Source organism: Ctenopharyngodon idella, chromosome 12 (genome assembly GCF_019924925.1).
Source record: "Ctenopharyngodon idella isolate HZGC_01 chromosome 12, HZGC01, whole genome shotgun sequence".
NCBI classification, from domain to species: domain Eukaryota; kingdom Metazoa; phylum Chordata; class Actinopteri; order Cypriniformes; family Xenocyprididae; genus Ctenopharyngodon; species Ctenopharyngodon idella.
The window spans coordinates 15,634,268-15,654,301 of NC_067231.1; the positions used below are offsets into that span (position 1 = coordinate 15,634,268).

General features: G+C 36.8%; 1 protein-coding gene across 1 annotated transcript in view; it reads left to right on the forward strand.

Annotated features, from left to right (window-relative positions):
• The window catches only part of wnt3 (wingless-type MMTV integration site family, member 3), a 35,236-nt gene continuing 15,202 nt past the window's right edge, over positions 1-20,034 (forward strand). Inside the window, exon 1 of the mRNA XM_051915505.1 lies at positions 1-1,555. Within this exon, the coding sequence (XP_051771465.1) occupies positions 1,476-1,555 (80 nt within the window). The 5' untranslated portion in view covers positions 1-1,475. The remainder of the gene's footprint in view (positions 1,556-20,034) is intronic.

Consider the following 20,034-nt stretch of genomic DNA (forward strand, 5'->3'; position numbering starts at 1 on the left):
AAACTTTTTTCAAAACTTTCAAAGAATCAATTTTTCAAGCCAACAATCAGTTTGTCTTTGCTATTCTTCTCTAGTATTATTTTATTTTCTAGTTTATTTGAATTTCTTCGATTTTAAGTTTAATTATACTTCCTTACCTTCAAATTTGCATTGCAGTTCTGTGAAATTTTGTTACCTCTATTCAAACTGTTTTTTTTTTAATTTATTTTTAATCTGACAAAAATCTGACATGAAGTAAATTATCTCAATGCATTTCTAGGCTGTTTTAAATGGAAAATCGCAAATGCTTGCTGATACAAAACTCATTTATATGAATTTTTTCCCAAGTCTCCAGTATTTTTACCTGAAACCATTGTCAGTTCACCTCTGTCCCAGCATTTTAGCTCAATCTGAGACAGAGGCTATATTAGAATGCATTGTCATCTTTTAGTGTCTCTTTCTCAGCGTCGTCTGCCCTCAGCCCATTCCGAATGACAATAGTGTTTATGTAAAATGCGCTGCCTTTGGGCCACTGGGGCACAGAACACTGCATGCCTGGCCCAGCCACACCACCTTTTACAGCTTTTTATTGTATTCCCTTTGTGTCCCATAATCACAAGGGGAGGACGCGGCCATCAAAATTCTCCAAGACAAAATTCTTCTCAATGTGTGAATGTATGTGCACACACACACATTGGGAACAATTAGTTTGGGGCACTGCGTGCTTAAATACAGAGATGATGTTCCCTGAAGCGGTCACCGGGCGAGCACCAGGCCCGAGTCTGGCACAGCTAGGTTTCCTTGATGTTAGTACAGACAATATAGATCTTAATAAGACAAATCTACCTCTCCGAAACTCAGTCCTAACACCCTTTCATTCTTATTCCCTCCCAGCCTCCTCTCTCTCTCCCTCTGTTTCTTTCTTTCTTTGCTACATTACCAGGGGGTGGTGCATGATTGACAGATGGGCAGGAATAATAATTTTTTTTTTTTTTTTTTGCGTAACCTAAGGCCATGCTCTGTGATTGGCTTGCCAGCTGACATCTCCAAACCTCACTTGTCGTTTTTTTCCCCTCTCTCTCTCTCTCTCTCTCTCTCTCTTACTCTCTCTCTCTAATATTGGCCCTGATGATCCTAAGGGGGAAAAAAGTGGGGAGAGAAAAAGATATGTACCTTAGGGAAGAACCTCAGTGAGAGGGAGGGAATCAGAGGACGAGTAGGAGCGTGTGTACGAGTGTGTGAAAGAGACACTTACTCTCCTAACTACTACTGGGAGACACACACTTTCCTCACCCAACTCAAAGAAGCAGCAATCCCTGGAGAATTTTTTTTTTTTTTTTTTTTGCCTTCATTTAAACCCCAAAAAATTTGTAATTATTCTCTCAAGCATCCATATTTTCCTTAAGACTTGCCTGCTGGGACTTAATTTTCCACCCCTCTCTAGGAATTCTATGTACTGATCAATAGACAATTTCCATCCACACAAGACATACCTCATGGATTTGTACCTGGTTGGATATCTCATGTGCATGTGGTTGTCCAGCTCTCGGGTGCTTGGAGGCTATCCCATCTGGTGGTGAGTAGCAACAATCCCCACTTTCTGCATCACTTTCTCCAGTGGCACTGAGGGAGAATGCTGGTCAGTGATCATTTTTCAGAGGGCAGTAAATACAGAACACTTTCAGTTGACTGCGTGGAAAAAAGCTTCTCGGCTCAGTCCAAAGAATCTTAACCTCAGCCACTGGAGGGACGGAAATGCTAGCCTGTCTTTTTCCTCACTGCCGTGTTTCGCCCGGCTCCATTTATGTTGAATGTTCGAAATAGGCTGTTTTTGAAGCTCGGAATGTTGTGAAATAGATGCAGCGTGTTTGTCAGAGATAAGGTTAGGTTAAGGTGTCAGCCAGCAGGCTGCTGGATGGGGATATTGTTGTCTTCGCTAATAGCCTCAGCACTCCAGCCGTGTTAGGAGTGTTAATTGGGGCATTAGTGTGGATGTCCCTTGGCTTGGTTCTCAATAAATTCATTGGGGTTTAACCCTAAGTATCATTACACTATAAACCAGAAGCTGCTTTAAACATTTATTTTTCTCTAAAATCGTTGCGTTGTGTATTATAACCATATTTGTGATTTAAAATACAATGATTGTCTATTAACCTGTTCAATGAAATTCTCCAAATAAAAGCTTATTTTCCAGCATAATCCATAAAAAGTATAGCGAAACGGGCCTGAAGTATACCGAAATAAAAGATATATGGTTACTTTTCAGTTTATTGATTTGAAATCAAAGCATTTTATATCATCATGGCATTAAAAATAGAGATTAAAGTGAAATCTGCCTATTTTAACTAAAATTCTTCATTCATTTTTCTTGATATGTTGAGTTCAGTCATATAAGAACAAATTAAATAATTAACTAATTTAATCCCACAGAATATTATAAAAGATATATTAAAATATTACAAAAATATAATATATAAATTATATATCATTTTAATTTAAATATATTCATAATATATACATATTTCCATGTGTTCAAATGATATTATTCCGATTTTACATTATGCTAGTACTGTTAAAGTACTTATGTTCAGTAGATTTCGCTAAATTCTGCAGGGATCATATTTACCTCCGAATGGTGCTGATATGTCATAGTTCCACTAATTACCCCATCCTCAAAATGCCACTGACCTCACAGGGTTCTCTTGTAACATGAGTCTTTTTGCAAAAATATTTGTGTAGGCGTACGACAAAAGCCCCCCTGGCTCATGATACAATACTTGTCAGAACTAATGTGCTTTAGTAGTCCCAGTTAGCATGTGGTCCCCGATGCACTCTCGTTCCAAACCACCAGCATCTTCTGGTTTCGTTTATGGAGCGATGGTTGCCAAACATGCAGTCGCACTCATATGCTTACACACATAAAGGCCACGGGGCTGAAGCATTATTATTTGCGTGGCTTATACTCATATGCTGGCATTTAGTGCCACCAGACGAAACTGACAAAGAGCAAAGGAGTCATTGACCCGCAGCTGTTTCTTCTGACGACGGTGTAATATTCACCTACTGACAATGCAAACTTCTTTGATGATTTAGGTAAATTTAAAGTGGAGGGGAGAGAAAATGAGAGCGTGAGAAAGAAAGTGATGCAAAAACATATATGGCTGCAGGTAGATGAATCATTGTTTCTTGTCTTCTACCTGCTGAATGGCATCAGCGAACCTGCGAAAAGTACAGAAATGGATTAATAGAAAATATGTAGCAGGTGAAATATCTCTAGTAGGAGATTTAATAAACTAAAATCTATGCATACTAGTGATTTAATATGCCTATTTAACTATTTTTTGTGATAAAATAAATAAGAATCTGTGTTTTGGTCTCACATTCATGTGATTTTATATGATGCAGCCATACATTTGTATAGCGGTTATTCTTAACAAATGAAGTTTTAGTTAGTTTTACTCAAAACTAATAATATAATAATTAATATGATAATCAATAAAATCAAACTGATTTAAAAAAAAAAAAAAAAAACATTTTATTTTAATATTTTTTATTTAATTTTAAAGGCTATTACAGAAAAACAATATAATAGAAAAAGTAATAACTTTTTATAGTGTGTTTTCGGTTGTTGTGTCTCAATGTGACATATTTGTGTCTTATAGTGAGAATTTATTCCATCCTGGTAGATCCTTTCCGTTTAATCCCTTCACATCTGAATGGACTTTAAATCTATGATGAACAGTGTTGCGATAATCAGGCCAATTTCTTCCCTAATCTGTTTTAACAGCTTACCAGGCCGCTAATATCTGACTTTATCCTCTCAAGATGAACTAATTAAGCTCAGTCTTAAGCAGGGAGAGCTATTGAAAGCGATCAGCCTGTCTAGCTTTGTTCAATTTCACATGCATTGCAGATGATGAGCAGGCTGAGACACAATCAGCAGTCACTCCAAATACCAGACAGAAAGGAACAAGGTATTTGTGGCTTCTTCCCATAACAGCACCGCAAAGCCACCAAACGTTCGAATCCAGCTGGCTGTTTGCACCTCTGTTCATCTGTTATCTATCAAAACTTCAGCTCGGTTACAACACAGCAGCTCAGAAGAGGCCTGACCTCAGATGATCAAGTCACGGCTTGACCTGGAAACACTTTTCAGTAGCTCTTATTATCTGAAGTAGCTGTCAAAACAGTGGAAGTGAACTGTGCAAAACCATACAGTATTTAGAGGCGTTAATCGTTAAAAATGTATTCAAATTAATTACATTAATGAAAAGAAATTATAAATCAATATAATTTGACATTGTTTCATTCTGTGCACAATCCACCTTTTTTTTTTTACAAAAAAAAAAATAGATCTACTTATAAAGTTGCAAAATAGCTCTTTTTTATATACATATAGTATGGATTTAAGCTGCTCTTTTTGTTATTGCAACAAAGCCTATGCGGATTTAAGGACATATAGGCTTTCATTCATAGTTCTCAAAAAGAAAGAGCCCTTTCAGACGGAAACATACACAAACACTTAACATAAAACTCTAATTCTGAAATAATTAAAATTCGGAAAACTCTTTTTTGAGAGAATAGGCATGAAGGAGACAGCATCAGGAGGCCAGTAAGCATTCTGACCTGCTCTGGTCTCCTGCTGGCTTCAATGGGACTTGACTCATCTCTGCGAGAGAGGAATGTCATTATACACCCTTCATACCAAACCCCCCCTGCATGTCAGCCGGTGTCACTGCTTTAATGATACCGCAAGAAAATCCACCAGCTGCAATTCAGTGTGAAAAGATCAAGGATGTTCGGGGATAATGGGGGCCACTTAAGAAAAGGAGGGTGAAACAGATAGCCCGGTCAGAAAAGTATTACTTTTCAAATGTATTGGTTTAATATCAGTAGCAAATCAAATAGCAGTAGTATTGTGGAACAGCAATCTCTTTGAAGAAAAGGTTCTATAGGCTTGTGTCAGGTGCTTCTTTTCATTTTTTGGAATTAGTTTTAATTAATTTTGTTGTAATTCACTTGTTATTTCGATTAAATGTTATTAAATTAAACAGCTCGTAAACATACTTTATCACTAGGAAAAAAATGAAATAAGCTGTAAAACATGAAAGTATTATGCAACCATTTAAGACATTTCTCCTTATATAGAAACCTTTTGGCATAAAAACTTCTTTAAAATTGAGTCAAGAACCATAGGGTTCTACTGTATATAGAACCCCACTTTTTTCTTGGAGTGTAGGTTCATTGTTTTAGGTACAGTATACATTGAAAAAAGTTTGGTGTAAGATTTACTTTGAAATAGTTTTTACAAATAATTACTACAAAAAAAAAAAAAAAAAACTTTTGAAGTAGATAAACTGAAATAGTATTAATTAATTAAAGCCATCCTAGGTGTATATGACTTTCTTCTTTCTGATGAACACAGTCGGAGATATATTAATAAATATCCTGACGCATCCAAGCTTTATAATGGCAGTATGCGTTACCAAACGAGTATGAGCTGAAAAAGTGTCTCCATCCATCATAAACATATTCCACATGGCTCCGGAGGGTTAATAAAGGCCTTCTGAAGCATAGTGATTTGTTTGTGTAAAACAAATATCCATATTTAACAAGTTATGAAGTAAAATATGTAGCTTCTGCCAGATCGGATGTGTCAGGATATTTATTAATATTTCTCAGATTGTCTTTGTCAGAAAGAAGAAAGTCATATACACCTAGGATGGCTTGAGGGTGAGTAAAGCTTGGGCTAATTTTCAATATGAAAGTAACTAATCCTTTAATTAATTTGTAAAACGTACTCTAATAATCTTTATTTACAACTTCAAAAAAAAAAAAAAAAAAAATTATAGTGTAGAAAAGTGAAAGAAACAAGTGATAAAAGCCATCTAAATTCCATTTAAATCAGTTTTTGTCACATCTACTCATGGGCCCCACCTATTGTGAAATCTCATTGGTTCTCCAGGTTCTTCGTCAGAATTCCGATTTATTGTTACAGCCTCGGCCAATACTGAGTTGGCGCTCTGACGTAGAACCTGGGCGTTGAACCTGAGCGCTGGACGCAAACAGCATAGCTGTTATTTTGTTGAATAAAGTCGTTATTTTTGTTTTAATTTTGCACACATAAAGTATTCTTGTCGCTTCATAACATTAAGGTTGAACCACTGTAGTCACGTTGACTATTTTAACGATGTTTTTACTACTTTTCTGGACCATGAATGACCGTAATTACATTGCTTTCTATGAGAGATAAAAAACCTCTCAGATTTCATCAAAAATATCTTAATTTGTGTTCGAAAGATGAACGAAGGTCTTACAGGTGTGAAACGCCATAAAGGGTGAGTAATTAATGACAGAAATTTCCTTTTTGAATGAACTAACCCTTTAATGTAAATTTAAAAGTAATAAGTTACTTGAAAAAAGTAATCTGATTACATAATTTGCATTACTTGTAGTGCGTTACACCCAACACTGATAAATCACAGTTTTGGGCCCTGCCTATTGTGAAATCTCATTGCTCAAAAATTCTGCCCCACATAACTGTATATTAAGCACTAAACAGTTAACTTTTGATTACCTGATATTTTTTCATGTAGCAGTTTCGACAATTTGCAATTTGCTTGTTAGGGCACAGAGAGAAGTTTAATATGACTGACAGCCATGCACAGAAGTACCTTATTAACCTTATTATCTGGATTAAGAAGAGGAACGCACAGTTACCCTCATTCAGGGTTCGATGATGAATGGGTACGGCCTACACCTGTGTTCTCTAGATCATCCAGACCACCTGAGGTTATCTCTGGAGTCATCCTATCACACACACACAAACTTTAAATAGAGAGAAAAAAAGTGGTGAGAGGTTTCTTTAAGGGGATAGTTCACCCAAAAAAATGAAAATTCTGTCATCATTTACTCACCCTCATGTCATTCCAAATGTCTTTCTTCCATGGAACAGAAAATGAGAATTTCTTAAGAATGAATCATTCATGCCTGCCTTGTGAATTGGATCAGCAGATTCACTGAAAAGACCGAATTGAAGAATGATTCGTTCACTAAGCAAGATTGCAATTCTCTCATAATTCTACGTAGTTTTAGAAGAAAATATGGTTAAAATATTAATTACCAATTTTAACAATAAAAGTGCATTAGACATACTATCTGCCCAGTCTGTAGCTACCACATTTTGACATTTGGCTAATGCTTGGTCAGGCTTCCGAATGGAATTGGAAAAACCATCTTGGCTCTGATGAAAACCAAACTTCTACGTCCATCTCAGTTCACTCAGAAGGACTTTAGGGAGTTGTGTAATACATCACAACTTTAATCAAAAGTGTCAGCTCGCTTACGTAGGGAGTGCTGGTGGAGTCAGAGTTGTTAGCGCTTTCTAGCTCCCTGACAGCTCCGCTAGTTGTACAGTGACAGGCGGCAGCTCCCAGAGACAGAGCCCCGAAGCCATACGTCACAGTAGTTTCCGCAGCACAAGGCCAGCAGTCTGAGGTTTGGGGCAGAGTTAATGACAACAGAAGTTATCATACTGCCCTTACATCACTTGGAGCACTGCACCAATAGTAGTACAACAAAAAAAAAATGGTAATTGTATTTTACGATGTGCTAACTGGTTCAGTCTGGTCATTAACAACAAACCAGCTACAAGCAGATATAAGCAGCTTCAGGAAGTCTAGCTGGTTTTTGGAACATGGTGCCTGGTTGAGTAGCCAATGACCAGCTTGGACATGTTAGAAACCAGCTACTATGTTTAATAACAGGAGCTTAAGATGGATTTCAGGGGTATTTACAGTGTGGTGAATTTTATTAAACTCAAAAATAATAATGCAAGCATCCTAAATCATTCCTCTTAAAATTGTACTTTGGCAGCAAAGTGAAAATGGAAAAATGTTCAGCAACCTAGTCCTAAATAACCAAGGCTAAACTAATAAATCTATGTAATCGTAAACAGTGTTGGGGAAAGTTACTTTTAAAAGTAATGTGTTATTGTAATATTGTGTTACTCCCTAAAAAAGTAACTAACTGTGCTACTTAGTTAGTTCATCACTTGGAGCACTGCACCAATAGTAGTACAAAAAAAAAAAATGGTAATTGTATTTTTGTTGAATTGTAACAAAGCACTGTTGGCCAGAGGAGAACTGGCACCCCGACTAAGCCTGGTTTCTCCCAAGGTTTTTTTCTCCATTTTAACACCAATTTGCCACTTGTCTGCCACCTAATGTCACCTGATGGAGTTTGGGTTCCTTGCCGCTGTCGCCTCTGGCTTGCTTAGTTGGGGACACTTGACTTGACATTTGATATTCAACAGTGCTTTGATCTGCCTGCATTGACACTATTCTTTAAGAGCTGCTGTGCAGCCAAACAATGTACCAGTTATCAATGTAAAGCTGCTTTGACACAATCTACATTGTAAAAAGCGCTATATAAATAAAGGTGACTTGACTTGACTTGACTTTTATGGAAAGTAATGAGTTACGTTACTTTTGCGTTACTTTTTCTCACCTGGGCTGGGCTTGCTTTTTGTTTTTATAAAACAAAAACACAAAAGTTCTATTTTTGGCAAATGTTAAGGCCCTTTTTCACACCAAAAGTGAAATGAATAAGCCTCAGGCTGAAGGAAATGCCTATTACGCCTGTACAGTAGAGGGCGCAGCTCAAACAAACCTTTCAGCTGTGCTTCCATTCTGGATTGCAGAAGAATAGGATGCAGGAGAAGGAAGTTCAACACTGTTACTTCAGCAATGAAAAAAAATAAATAAATGAAACAAATGTGATGTTTATCTAAATCATTTTTGCTTATTAGTATGGTTGAAGTGGATAATCGCAGGTCAGCAGCAAAAACATTGGTAATAAAGTGAGATTAAATACATTTGTGTTATTTAACATTTAATTATTGCAGGTTTGCTTAATATTCTGAGATTGCATTTCACTGTTTTTATTCTTTTTGAGGGATACTGAATCTGTTTTTGTGCAAGTGAGAAATGTAAATGCATGTTCACGTTTAGTCTAGAACTACAATAACCGTCATGTTTACACAGTGCACAACACCTCTGCACCTTACTCCCAGTTTCTCTCAACATGGGGACAGGAGAGGTGTCAGTCTATAAATAGGAAAACAAAGCAATGCGTACATTAAATTTATTGTAAATTTAAAAGTAATGCGTTACTTTAGTTAATTTAAAAAAGTAATCTTATTACATAACTTGTGTTACTTGTAATGCATTACATCCAACACTGATAGTAAAATATTGTACTACGTAGATGTGCAGTACATATTTACTTTATGTACAAACAACTATTGAAATACTCTTTTGTCATGTAAATTACAGATTTTGTCCTGACCATTGTTTGTGTTGGGAAGCCCTGTCACCTGTAATATCTGACTGCTCCATATCTGTCCTTTTAGTTAAACATCAAATATTTGCTGATTAGCTGTGATGGTGTCACGTTGTGCAGTTTCTCATTCCGTGTGGAAAGTTAAGTCACCTTTATTTATATAGTGCTTTTTACAATGCAGATTGTGTTAAAGCAGCTTTACAGCGATAGAGGGAACATAATTTTGGCTGTACAGCAGCTCTAGAAGAAAATGGTGACATTGTCCAGCTTAAGTAAGTTCAGTATTGATTCATTTCTGTTGTAGAAATCATTAGTTATTAATTTAGTTCATTTATCTATACAGCAGCTCTGGAGAAAACAGTGATGTCCTCATCCAGCTCAGTTCAGTTCACATACAATAGTGCAACAGAAAGGAGAATTGTCTGCCAAACTTTGCATTATGCTTGGTAAAGGGTAAGACAAGCATTTGCCACTGAATTAGACTGAATTAGACCACCCCAATCCCTTCAGCCACACTCCTTCTCTCCTAAACCCTGCCCACCAAAGACATGTCAGTCAAATCCAATGTATGTCAGCAAACCTGAATATAAACCCTCATTTACACACCCTAAAAAAAATAAAATAAACGTCCCTCTTTCAGTATACTGTATTTTAATAATAATTACGTAAAATTCAAATTAGCTTTACATATCTTTATTGGAAAGTGTTTAAACAATGTTTTGCATGCTTGTTCAATGAACCATAAACAATTAACGCACATGCACATATGGAACAGTCCTTAAGACGATAACAGTTTACGGGCGGTAGACAATTAAAGTCACAGTTCCAATAACTTAGGACATTAAAGAGACCTTTCTACTGACTCTGAAAAACACCAGGAGAAAGATGGCCAGGGTCTGTGATCATCTGCGTGAGCATGCCATAGACCTGCTGCAGGGAGGCATGAGGACTGCAGATGTGGCCAGAGCAATAAACTGCAATGTCCGTCATGTAAGACGCGTAAGACAGTGCTACAGTGAGACAGGAAGAACAGCTGATCGTCCTTGCAGTGCCAAACCACGTCTAACCATATGTCCCCCCAGTGTTCGAGAACTGGAAGAGAGGAGTAACATCTCACAGCAAGAACTGGAAAATCTGCTGCTGTCCATGAGGATAAGATGCACTGTAGTACTTAAAGCAGCTGGTGGACACATCAGATTCTGACTGCTACTTTTGATACTGACCCCCGCTCTGTTCAAGGACACATTATTCCATTTCTGTTCGTCAAATGTCTGTGAATTTGTTTAGTTTATGTCTCAGTTGTTGAATATTTTTATGTTCGTACAATTTTCTGGAAAAAAAGCAGTTGAAAGTGACAGAATGTTTCTTTTTTTGCCAAGTATACAAGGTAGAGAATGTTCTCTGGTTGCCCAAGTTTCCTGATTGGATAAAATCACGCAGGCCACTCTTGTGACAATCTGAAATCTGTCAAGTAGCATGGACATTTTATGCATGGCAAAAGCAAAACAACACAAAGCAAAACAAAACACAACAAAACAAATTAAACAAAATACAAAGCAAAGCAAACAAAAACACAAAAAACAAAACAAACCAAAACACACAAAAAACAAAACAAAACAAAAAGCAAGGCAAACAAAAACACAAAAACAAACAAACAAACCAAAAAAAAAACACACACACACACACAAAAAAACATCAAAATGAATAGCCTCTCTGAATCAAAATATTTGAAAAACATTTCAGGAACTATACTGCTGTAGGTTCACAGCACTGTAATGTATACACATTATCCTACAAATAACATTCAATAGGCTACAAGATGACAAACATTCTAAGCTTCAATAACATTAATGAAAAACATATCTAAGAAGTTATCAAGTAAAGTCTTAGCCAAAGAGGAACTAAACTTATCTGGAAACCTCAGTACTGAGACTGTTGGCCTAGCTCTGCTGTGACTTATGTGTCCACAGTCCTACAGGTGGATATCATGATGGACTTTTATATTCTTGTAATTAATACCTGTCTTCTCAGTATGCTTCTCTATAGCTAGCATTTGCAGCATGCAGCTGATTCTGCTCACAAAGACATTTCTCTGAAATAAACAATTCACTGAAATAAAATAACATCTGTTATTTCGATCATTATATTAGGCAATGGGGTGGGCACCTCCCACGAAAAATTCATAGAAACAGACACCCAACAACGCATTAATCAATGGCAGTGACACATTTGCAGCAGTGCGTTGTTGTGCTCTAGTTTAACGCCGCACACTAGCAAGGATACACGGGGTGTTATTAAGAACAGAGCAGAAAAGAGATTGAAAACAGGTTTGAACATTTTTCAAGGGTAACATTTTTTTAATTTGATAAGCCCAGAGCAGTTGAAATGCCAATCAAAATTGTGGTGAGAAAAAACCCAAACTGTTGATGGAGCTTGTGTTCCTGTTCTGACAGTATGAATGAGGAAAAGCCCCATCCTCAGGCTAACAACTCTCTCTCTCTCTCTCTCTCTCTCTCTCTCTCTCTCTCTCTCTCTCTCTCTTTTAAGGCTTTTTTAAGTTAGTGGAAAATGAGCTCAAGTCATAATAAGGCAACTGACCAAAATTAAAGCAGCATATAATTAAACTGAAATAGATACAACTTGGAATATTTGATAAAATTCCAAATATGATTCTGAAAATTCAAGTGATATTTTCCATAAATACTGTAATGTTCCACAAGTCTCTGAAATGGAGAATATACTGTATGGCCCACTGTATTGCCCAATGGGAAATTGTAAATTAATCAATTGTAGACTATATTACTGACATTTAAATTAGAGGCATTTGTTAAATTACAAATGTTCCATCATTCAATAGAGAAACTGATTATGACAGGGTGATTCTCTTTCTAATCCTTCTCCTCCCCATTTCTCTCTCTCCGAGCCTCTCTTCGGTCATCCAGCCTAAGGCACACATGCTTTCCATACATTTGACACAAAAAGGTATGTGTTATTTTCCAAAAATCTCCTACTTCCTGTCTTAAAATGTCAAGTATGAGTTGAGGAAGAGCAGAGATCCATACCTAATAATACAGAGGATCTTTAAACGTGCTGTTGATCTTGACCGACGTTTGGGATTTGAATAAGCCATGACTTTAATCTCTTGTTGAGAAGTCAAAGTAGTGATGGAGCTCATGCTGCTCAGACAGGCATAGATGCTTTATGGGAGTGATCACTAAAGTGATATACATCTAAGGTGTGATGAGACATGAGAGTACTTGTTAAAGCTTTATATTTGAATGAGCAGCCTAAATGTGAAGATCTCTCATATAAAACACACCTCACTGTATCTCCAAGCAGCTCTCAAGAGGAGCAGAAGCTGGCCAGGAATGTGTGGTGAATGTTCCCTGACCTGTCTGGGGCCTGAGGTAGCAGGCCAAAGCTGTGGCCTTGTAATGAACTCAAACACAGCTTTAACAAGGCATCAACCTCAAGAGCTCCAGGGGTCGGATGTCACAAACTCACAAGTTCAAAGAGTTTCTTATTTCTTCTGCCTCTGGACAAAAACAGAACACTCAGCAGTGTGGCCATAGACAGGTGCCTCATCTCCCACTTTTTTGGAGAAGCTGGTGAATGCATGAGAGCTGAAAAACATTTGGAGAATGACAATAAAATATGCTTTGTCTAGTACTGAGTCCCGCACATGACGTGGGGAAAAAATTATGTATATCGTGTTCACAAATTAAAAATTCGTTCCCACGACTTACTAATACATCAGCACGTTTTACTAATTCATTTTCTTGTTTTAAGTAAATTGTGGGCAGGATATAGTACTTCGTTCACTTGTTTTAATAAATTATGGCCATGTTGCAATAATTTGCTCTCTTGTTTTAGTTAAATCATTTACTTATGATTTACTAAATCGAGGGACCAAATGAATAAGTTGTAGGAACAAATTCTTAATTTGTTGTCACAACTGAACTAAGAAGAGTGAATGAATTGTGGCCACTATTTACTAAAATGAGAGAACGAATTCTTAATTCGCCACTATATATATATATATATATATATACAGTATATTCTCCTCATGTCATGTGCAGGGCTCCGTAGTCCAGGTTGTTTTATTTGGATAATGAGCAAAAAAAAAAACTTAACGAGATAGTTTCTCCAAAAATTCATCTTTATTCACCGTCATAATGATTCAAACTTGTATGACTTTCTTTCTTCTGTGGAACAGAAAAGGAAAAAATTTGAAAAATGTGCTGGTTGCTCTTTTTAATTACAACTACAATGGATGGGAACTGAAGTTTATTCATGAATCAGTGGGCCGGTTACATAAGCTGCTTAGACTAGTCTTACAAGTTAGTCATCTCTTCTTTTTTTTTCATTGAGAGTGGACATAACTTTTTAAAGTCACCATGAAATCAAATGACACTTCTTATTTTTTATTAAATATTGCAGTATTATTATAATCATTTATCAGTGCACATCATTATTAAAAAAAAAAAATTAATATGCCCTCATAATCTTTAATCAAAATAACTTCCCCTCTCTCTTGCAATGACATCTCTTCTCTGATGATGTGTTTGCTGGCGTGAGGGCGGGACAACCTGTCACTCACATGACATCACAGCAATAGCAAACTACAACGATCCAATCGGTTCCACCCTGTATTTTTTCTTGTTCAAGAAGCCTTTCACTAGGATTAAAGTAACAATAGGGATGGAAAGACTATCGAAACGTCAGTTACATAAAGTATTCTGGCCTAATTTGAATACAAAATGTAAAAAAGAAAAGAAAAAGAAAAAAAAGACTGATAATCCCTTGACTAACTGATAGTTGGTCAGACTAGTTTTTAAGACACAGTCTTAAACATAGTGGCCATGTTTATGCAACTGGCCACAGGAATCGTTACTTCACTCATGAACAACACCAAGAAAAGCAAGGGCGAAAGATTTTCAGTAAATAATTACTTAAAGGGTTAGTTCACCCAAAAAAGAAATTTCTGTCATTAAGTACTCACCCTCATGTCATCCCAAACCCTTCGTTTGTCTTCGGAACACAAATTAAGATATTTTTGATAAAATCCAAGGGTATCTGATCCACACATAGGCAGCAACGACACTTCATCTTTTGAGGTCCAGAAGACATCGTTAAAACCGTCGGCGTGACTACAGTGGTTCAACCTTAATATTATGAAGCGATGAGAATAATTTTTGTGCGCAAAAACGAAACAAAAATGATGACTTTATTCAACAAATTCATCTGTCCCCTGTCATACTGCTACGCTATTTTTGTTGCAGAGCTTCAGTGTTTACGTCCGAACGGCGGCTCAGTATTGGCCGGCTCTGGTCACGTGAGCAGCACGACGCATGCGTGTGATGCTGACGCATGAGCCTGCCAATACTGAGCCCTTCCCTTTCATTATACTGAACAGAGATTTACAAGAGACTTAAAGGGATAGTTCACCCAAAATTGAAAATTCTGTCATCATTTATTCACCCTCAAGTCATTCCAAACTTGAATGACTGGTTAATTTTCAAAACACAAATTAAGATATTTATAATGAAATCTGAGTGATTTCTGTACCTTTATTAAAAGTCCATTCCACCAAAATTTTGATGCTTCAAAAAGTTTATACAGTATGATAAACATATTTAATTTTATTCACATATAAACTTTGATGCATAGAGCACATCAAATATGGTAACCAGAAGCTCAAATGTGCTTGCTTGATGCGTGAGAACCAGTAAGGTAAGTTCTCTCATGCAAGTATGTTTGCACTTCAATTTACCATATATGATGTGCTCTATGTATGTGCGCTGGTCAATGCATTGTAATATACTGTTATACTGTTAATTTTCTGCCAGGACATTATCCGTTAAGTTTCTGGACATTTCCTTTAACTCTAAAACATAACACAATGCAATGCATAATTCAAAATATGGGGAAAACATATCAGTATAGAAAATTACAGTACATTGGGTCCTATTTTTGTCTTTGTATGTGAATAAGAGCCTAAATGAAATGTAAAAACAATTTTATTAATTATTATGACAACCCCAGTCTTAATTCACTTTCATAATACTGAAAAGAAATTTTCAAGAGACTTAATGTTTGGGTGGTATCCCTTTAATCTTCAGCCAATGGCAAAAGAACATTTCTCTGTTTTGTGTAGAAAGGAATTCCCTCACTTCATAATCCTTGTAGCTGTGATTTGCAATGGCTCATTAATGCTTGCGTCATTATTTTCATCTTGCGCTGCAGTCACCACCCACCCAGCAGCACGGAAAGTGAGCGAGAACACCTGAAGGCTAGAGGAGGCCCTAAACCTGCTCAGACAAGCACCTGCTAGACCCTAAAGCTTCACTGTGTCTCCTTGCAGTAGCAGATTCCAGCAGACAAATTAGCAACTCATATCAACCCAATTCCTCACTCGGTTGTGTCGCCGCACCCTTCTTTCCTCAAAACGGTTTTGGTGTGTATTTAAGCATTTGCGATCAATCCACACTGACGTGTTCCTCTTCTCATCCACTTCAGAGTCAATGGTGCACATCTCAACCACACAAACCACAGATCACTAAGGACGTGAAGCATGCGATGAAAGCACGCTCGGGTCTGTATCAAAGAATGCGGTTTAGTAATGAACTAAATTAAACATATCTACGTCTAATTAGCAGTCTCTACCTGATGCATAGATACTGTAGAGGGCCGAGAAAGGCTGAGCTACCGTTGAACAACACGCACACACCAACACACTAATCATCCACATGGGTGAGAGATTAATGGACAGTTACACTGCAAGCAAATGTGTAATTATGCCACTTACTCAGTCAGCAAACATAGCAGAAAAACAGGCTCTGCTTCCAGTAAGTTCCTATGTAAGGGGCTGGGGTTTCTGTCAGACACTTAGAAAATAATAATCTAAACTGATAGGAATAATGGTGGAGTATATGAATGACATACTATAAAAATGTCATACTGTAACCATGGCTTCTTGGATGGAAAACAGTGAAGCTTATGGTACAGGCAAAGAAAAACAGGCATTAGTGAAAGTTCACCTAAAAAATGTATTCTGTCATCATTTACTCACCCTCATGTCATTCCAATCCAGTATGACTATCTTTTTTATGTGGGACACAAAAGATAATAAAAAAAATTTGTCTTGGTTGTTTTTTGTCCATTCAATGAAATTCAATGGATTCCAAATGTTCTTTTGGACCCTATTGACTTTCACTGTGTGGAAAAACACATCTTCTTTTGTGTCCTAGGTTAGAAACAAAGTCAGAAAGGTTTGGAATGACATGAGGGTGAGTAAATTATGACAGAACTTTCTTTTTGGGGTGAATTATCCCTTTAAGACAGTGATCCTCAGCCAGGGGTCCAGGGTCCATTGGAAGGCCTCATTTAATTATGTATAAAAAAATGATTTAATTATATTAAAAATCAAATTAAAATCCTAAAATCACATAATATAAAGAAATGTATTTAATATATATTAAATAAATAACACACAATAGCTTGTTTTTATTGACTGTATGTTTATACTGAATCCGAATCTTGAATCTTCTTTAATTAGTTTAATATATCAACATTCCCAGTTTCTGGCATTGCAAGCAGTGTTATCATAACTATAGCAGAAATTACTGGAGGAAATATCTTAGCCTATGTGGGGCCTTTGAATATTGAATTGGACAATGGCCGGCCTTTGACAAAAAAAAAAAAAAAAAAAGAAAAAGAGAGAGAGCCACTGCTTTAAAGGATTAGTTCATTTTAAAATGAAATTTACCCCAAACTTTACTCACCCTCAAACAATCCTAAATGTATATGACTTTCTTCTTTCTGATGAACACAATCAGAGTTATATTAATAAATATCCTGACGTGTCCAAGCTTTATAATAGCAGTGAATGGGAAACGACGAGTATGAAGCTCAAGAAAGTGCAGTCAGTCATGCTTTTCCTAAGTTGAATACGGAAGGCGGTCTGGCGGAAGCTAAATATTTTGCTGTATAACTTACACAAACACATCGCTTCGCTTCCGAAGAACTTTATTATCCTCCCGGAGCCGTGTGGAGTATGTTTATGATGGATGGATGCACTTTCTTGAGCTTCATACTCGTTGTTTCCCATTCACTGCCATTATAAAGCTTGGATTCCTCAGGATATTTATCAATATAACTCCGGTTGTGTTCATCAGAAAGAAGAAAGTCGTATACACCTAGGATGGCTTGAGGATGAGTAAATCTTGGGTTAATTTTCATTTTAAAGTGAACTAATCTTTTAAGGGATGTGGGATGACAATTCTAGCATAGATTATGGTAGAATGGAATATTATATAAGAGAAAGACATGTAATGTTTACCTGTGCAGCTGTTTGAACACTTCCACTTTCACCTACATACAAACACAAACATCAGCGTTATGACGTCAACTCAATTACAAAGCTGACAGTGCTATGACGCACCCATGTGATGCATCAAAGGCAGTGAGACACGCAAGTTATCTCAACATAAGACTCTCGGCTCCTTTAATACAAAGACTCACCTCTCACACCTCCTCTGATACCTGGCAGCCCGTTAACATCTCCCAGCTCTGTGTTCACGGTTTCACACAACATCAAACAGAGAGAATGTACGACTGGAGCGAGGGAGGAGAGCAAAAGAAAAGCCGAGAAGCCTCTGAGGGGGATTTTTCTCTTCTGACTTCAATGCTGGGGCTTTTGTGTGTGAGGGGTGCAGCAGTACACTCATCTGTCAGAGAGATTGGCGCTGTGATAGGGTTGCACCCCGCGGGGGGCCTGAGGTCATCGTGAGCGGCTGATCTCTAATAGGTGTGATCCTCCACTGGCCCGAAGGGGGAACCAGGTAAACCTTTGGCCCACAAGACAGCGTCTATGCCAGCGCTGTCAGGCAGCATATCTCATCATAAAAACATGGAATACTGTCTTTGCACACTCAAGGCTGCTGCTTAAATTCACAGGGTCAGAAAGAATTACAAAAATATATATTTGGCAGTGTAGAGTTCTTTTATTGGGACCCCCTTCATGATTGGTTAACGGAAAAATCTGGAAGCCCGTTTCTGCCACTAAATAAAAAAATAAAAACAGTAATTGCGACTTTATCTCAGAATTCTGACTTTTTTCTCACAATTGCCAGTTATAAAGTCAGTATTCTGAGATATAAACTCGCAATTGCGTGATATAGTCACAATTCTGACTTTTTTCTCACAATTGTGAGATATATACTCACAATTGTGTGAAACTTTTTTCTCGCAATTCTGACTTTTTTTCTCGCAATTGCGAGTTTATATCTCAGTATTGTGACTATATCACGCAATTGTGACTTTATATCACGCAATTTCTAGTTTCTGTCTCAGAATTGTGACTTTATATCATGCAATTGCAAGTTTATATCTCAGAATTGTGACTTTATATCACGCAATTGCGAGTTTATATCTCGCAATTGTGACTTTATATCATGCAATTTCTAGTTTCTGTCTCAGAATTGTGACTTTATATCTCGCAATTCTGACTTTATATCACGCAATTGCAAGTTTATATCTCAGAATTGTGACTTTATATCACACAATTGTGAGTTTATATCTCAGAATTGTGACTTTATATCACACAATTGCGAGTTTATATCTCGCAATTCTGACTATATCACACAATTTGAGTTTGTCTCAGAATTGTGACTTTATATCTCGCAATTCTGACTTTATATCACGCAATTGCAAGTTTATATCTCAGAATTGTGACTTTATATCACGCAGTTGCGAGTTTATATCTCGCAATTCTGACTATATTACGCAATTTCGAGTTCGTCTCAGAATTGTGACTTTATATCACGCAATTGCGAGTTTATATCTCGCAATTCTGACTTTATATCGCAATTGCAAGTTATCTCAAAATTCTGACTTTATATCACGCAATTGTGAGAAAAAAAGTCAGAATTATGAGAAAAAAAGTCAGGATTGTGAGATATAAACTCGCAATTGCGAGATAAAAAGTCACAATTCTGAGATAAAAAGTCGCAATTACTGTTTTTATTTTTTTATTTAGTGGCAGAAACGGGCTTCCATAGAAAATCCCTTAATGCCGGCATGAAATGAAAATTCACCAACGTAATCTCATGGCAATTCAAAACTATTTTACGTTTTGGTGAATTAATGGCTAATTCGTATGATTTCATACAATCTTATTTGCACGTTTCCGTACAACCTGCTTGCACCCCAGTGGTGGTTATGTTTAGGGGTGGACCTCCATGCTTACTTTTTCTAATAATTGTACAAATTCATGCAAAATTGCAACCTCGTAACATAGTTACATTTTCCAGTGAGGTCAGGCTAAATTCACCCCCTTTTTTTAAATGCATGTTATTGATCTTACTGTGAAAAATACTTCAGTGCATATGTTTCATTTTCATTTTTTTTTTTTTACCTCAACGGACAACGGACTTCTTCAATCATTTTGTCTACATAAACCTGCCCGTTTCTTACAATCAACTACAAATTCAAACCTGCTTCCATCCAATCAACAACTAAGACCATAGAACCCCCACCCTTTTTCTTTTTCAGTAATCCATTTCAGATGTATGTCACAATACGAAAAAAAGACAGCTACTTACATTTTATTACGACTTTAATCATGGGGGGCCTCAAACACCATATTGTTTTATAAATTGGTGTCCACAGCAATATGATAAAAGACGGCTGAATTTGATTTACTAACAATCA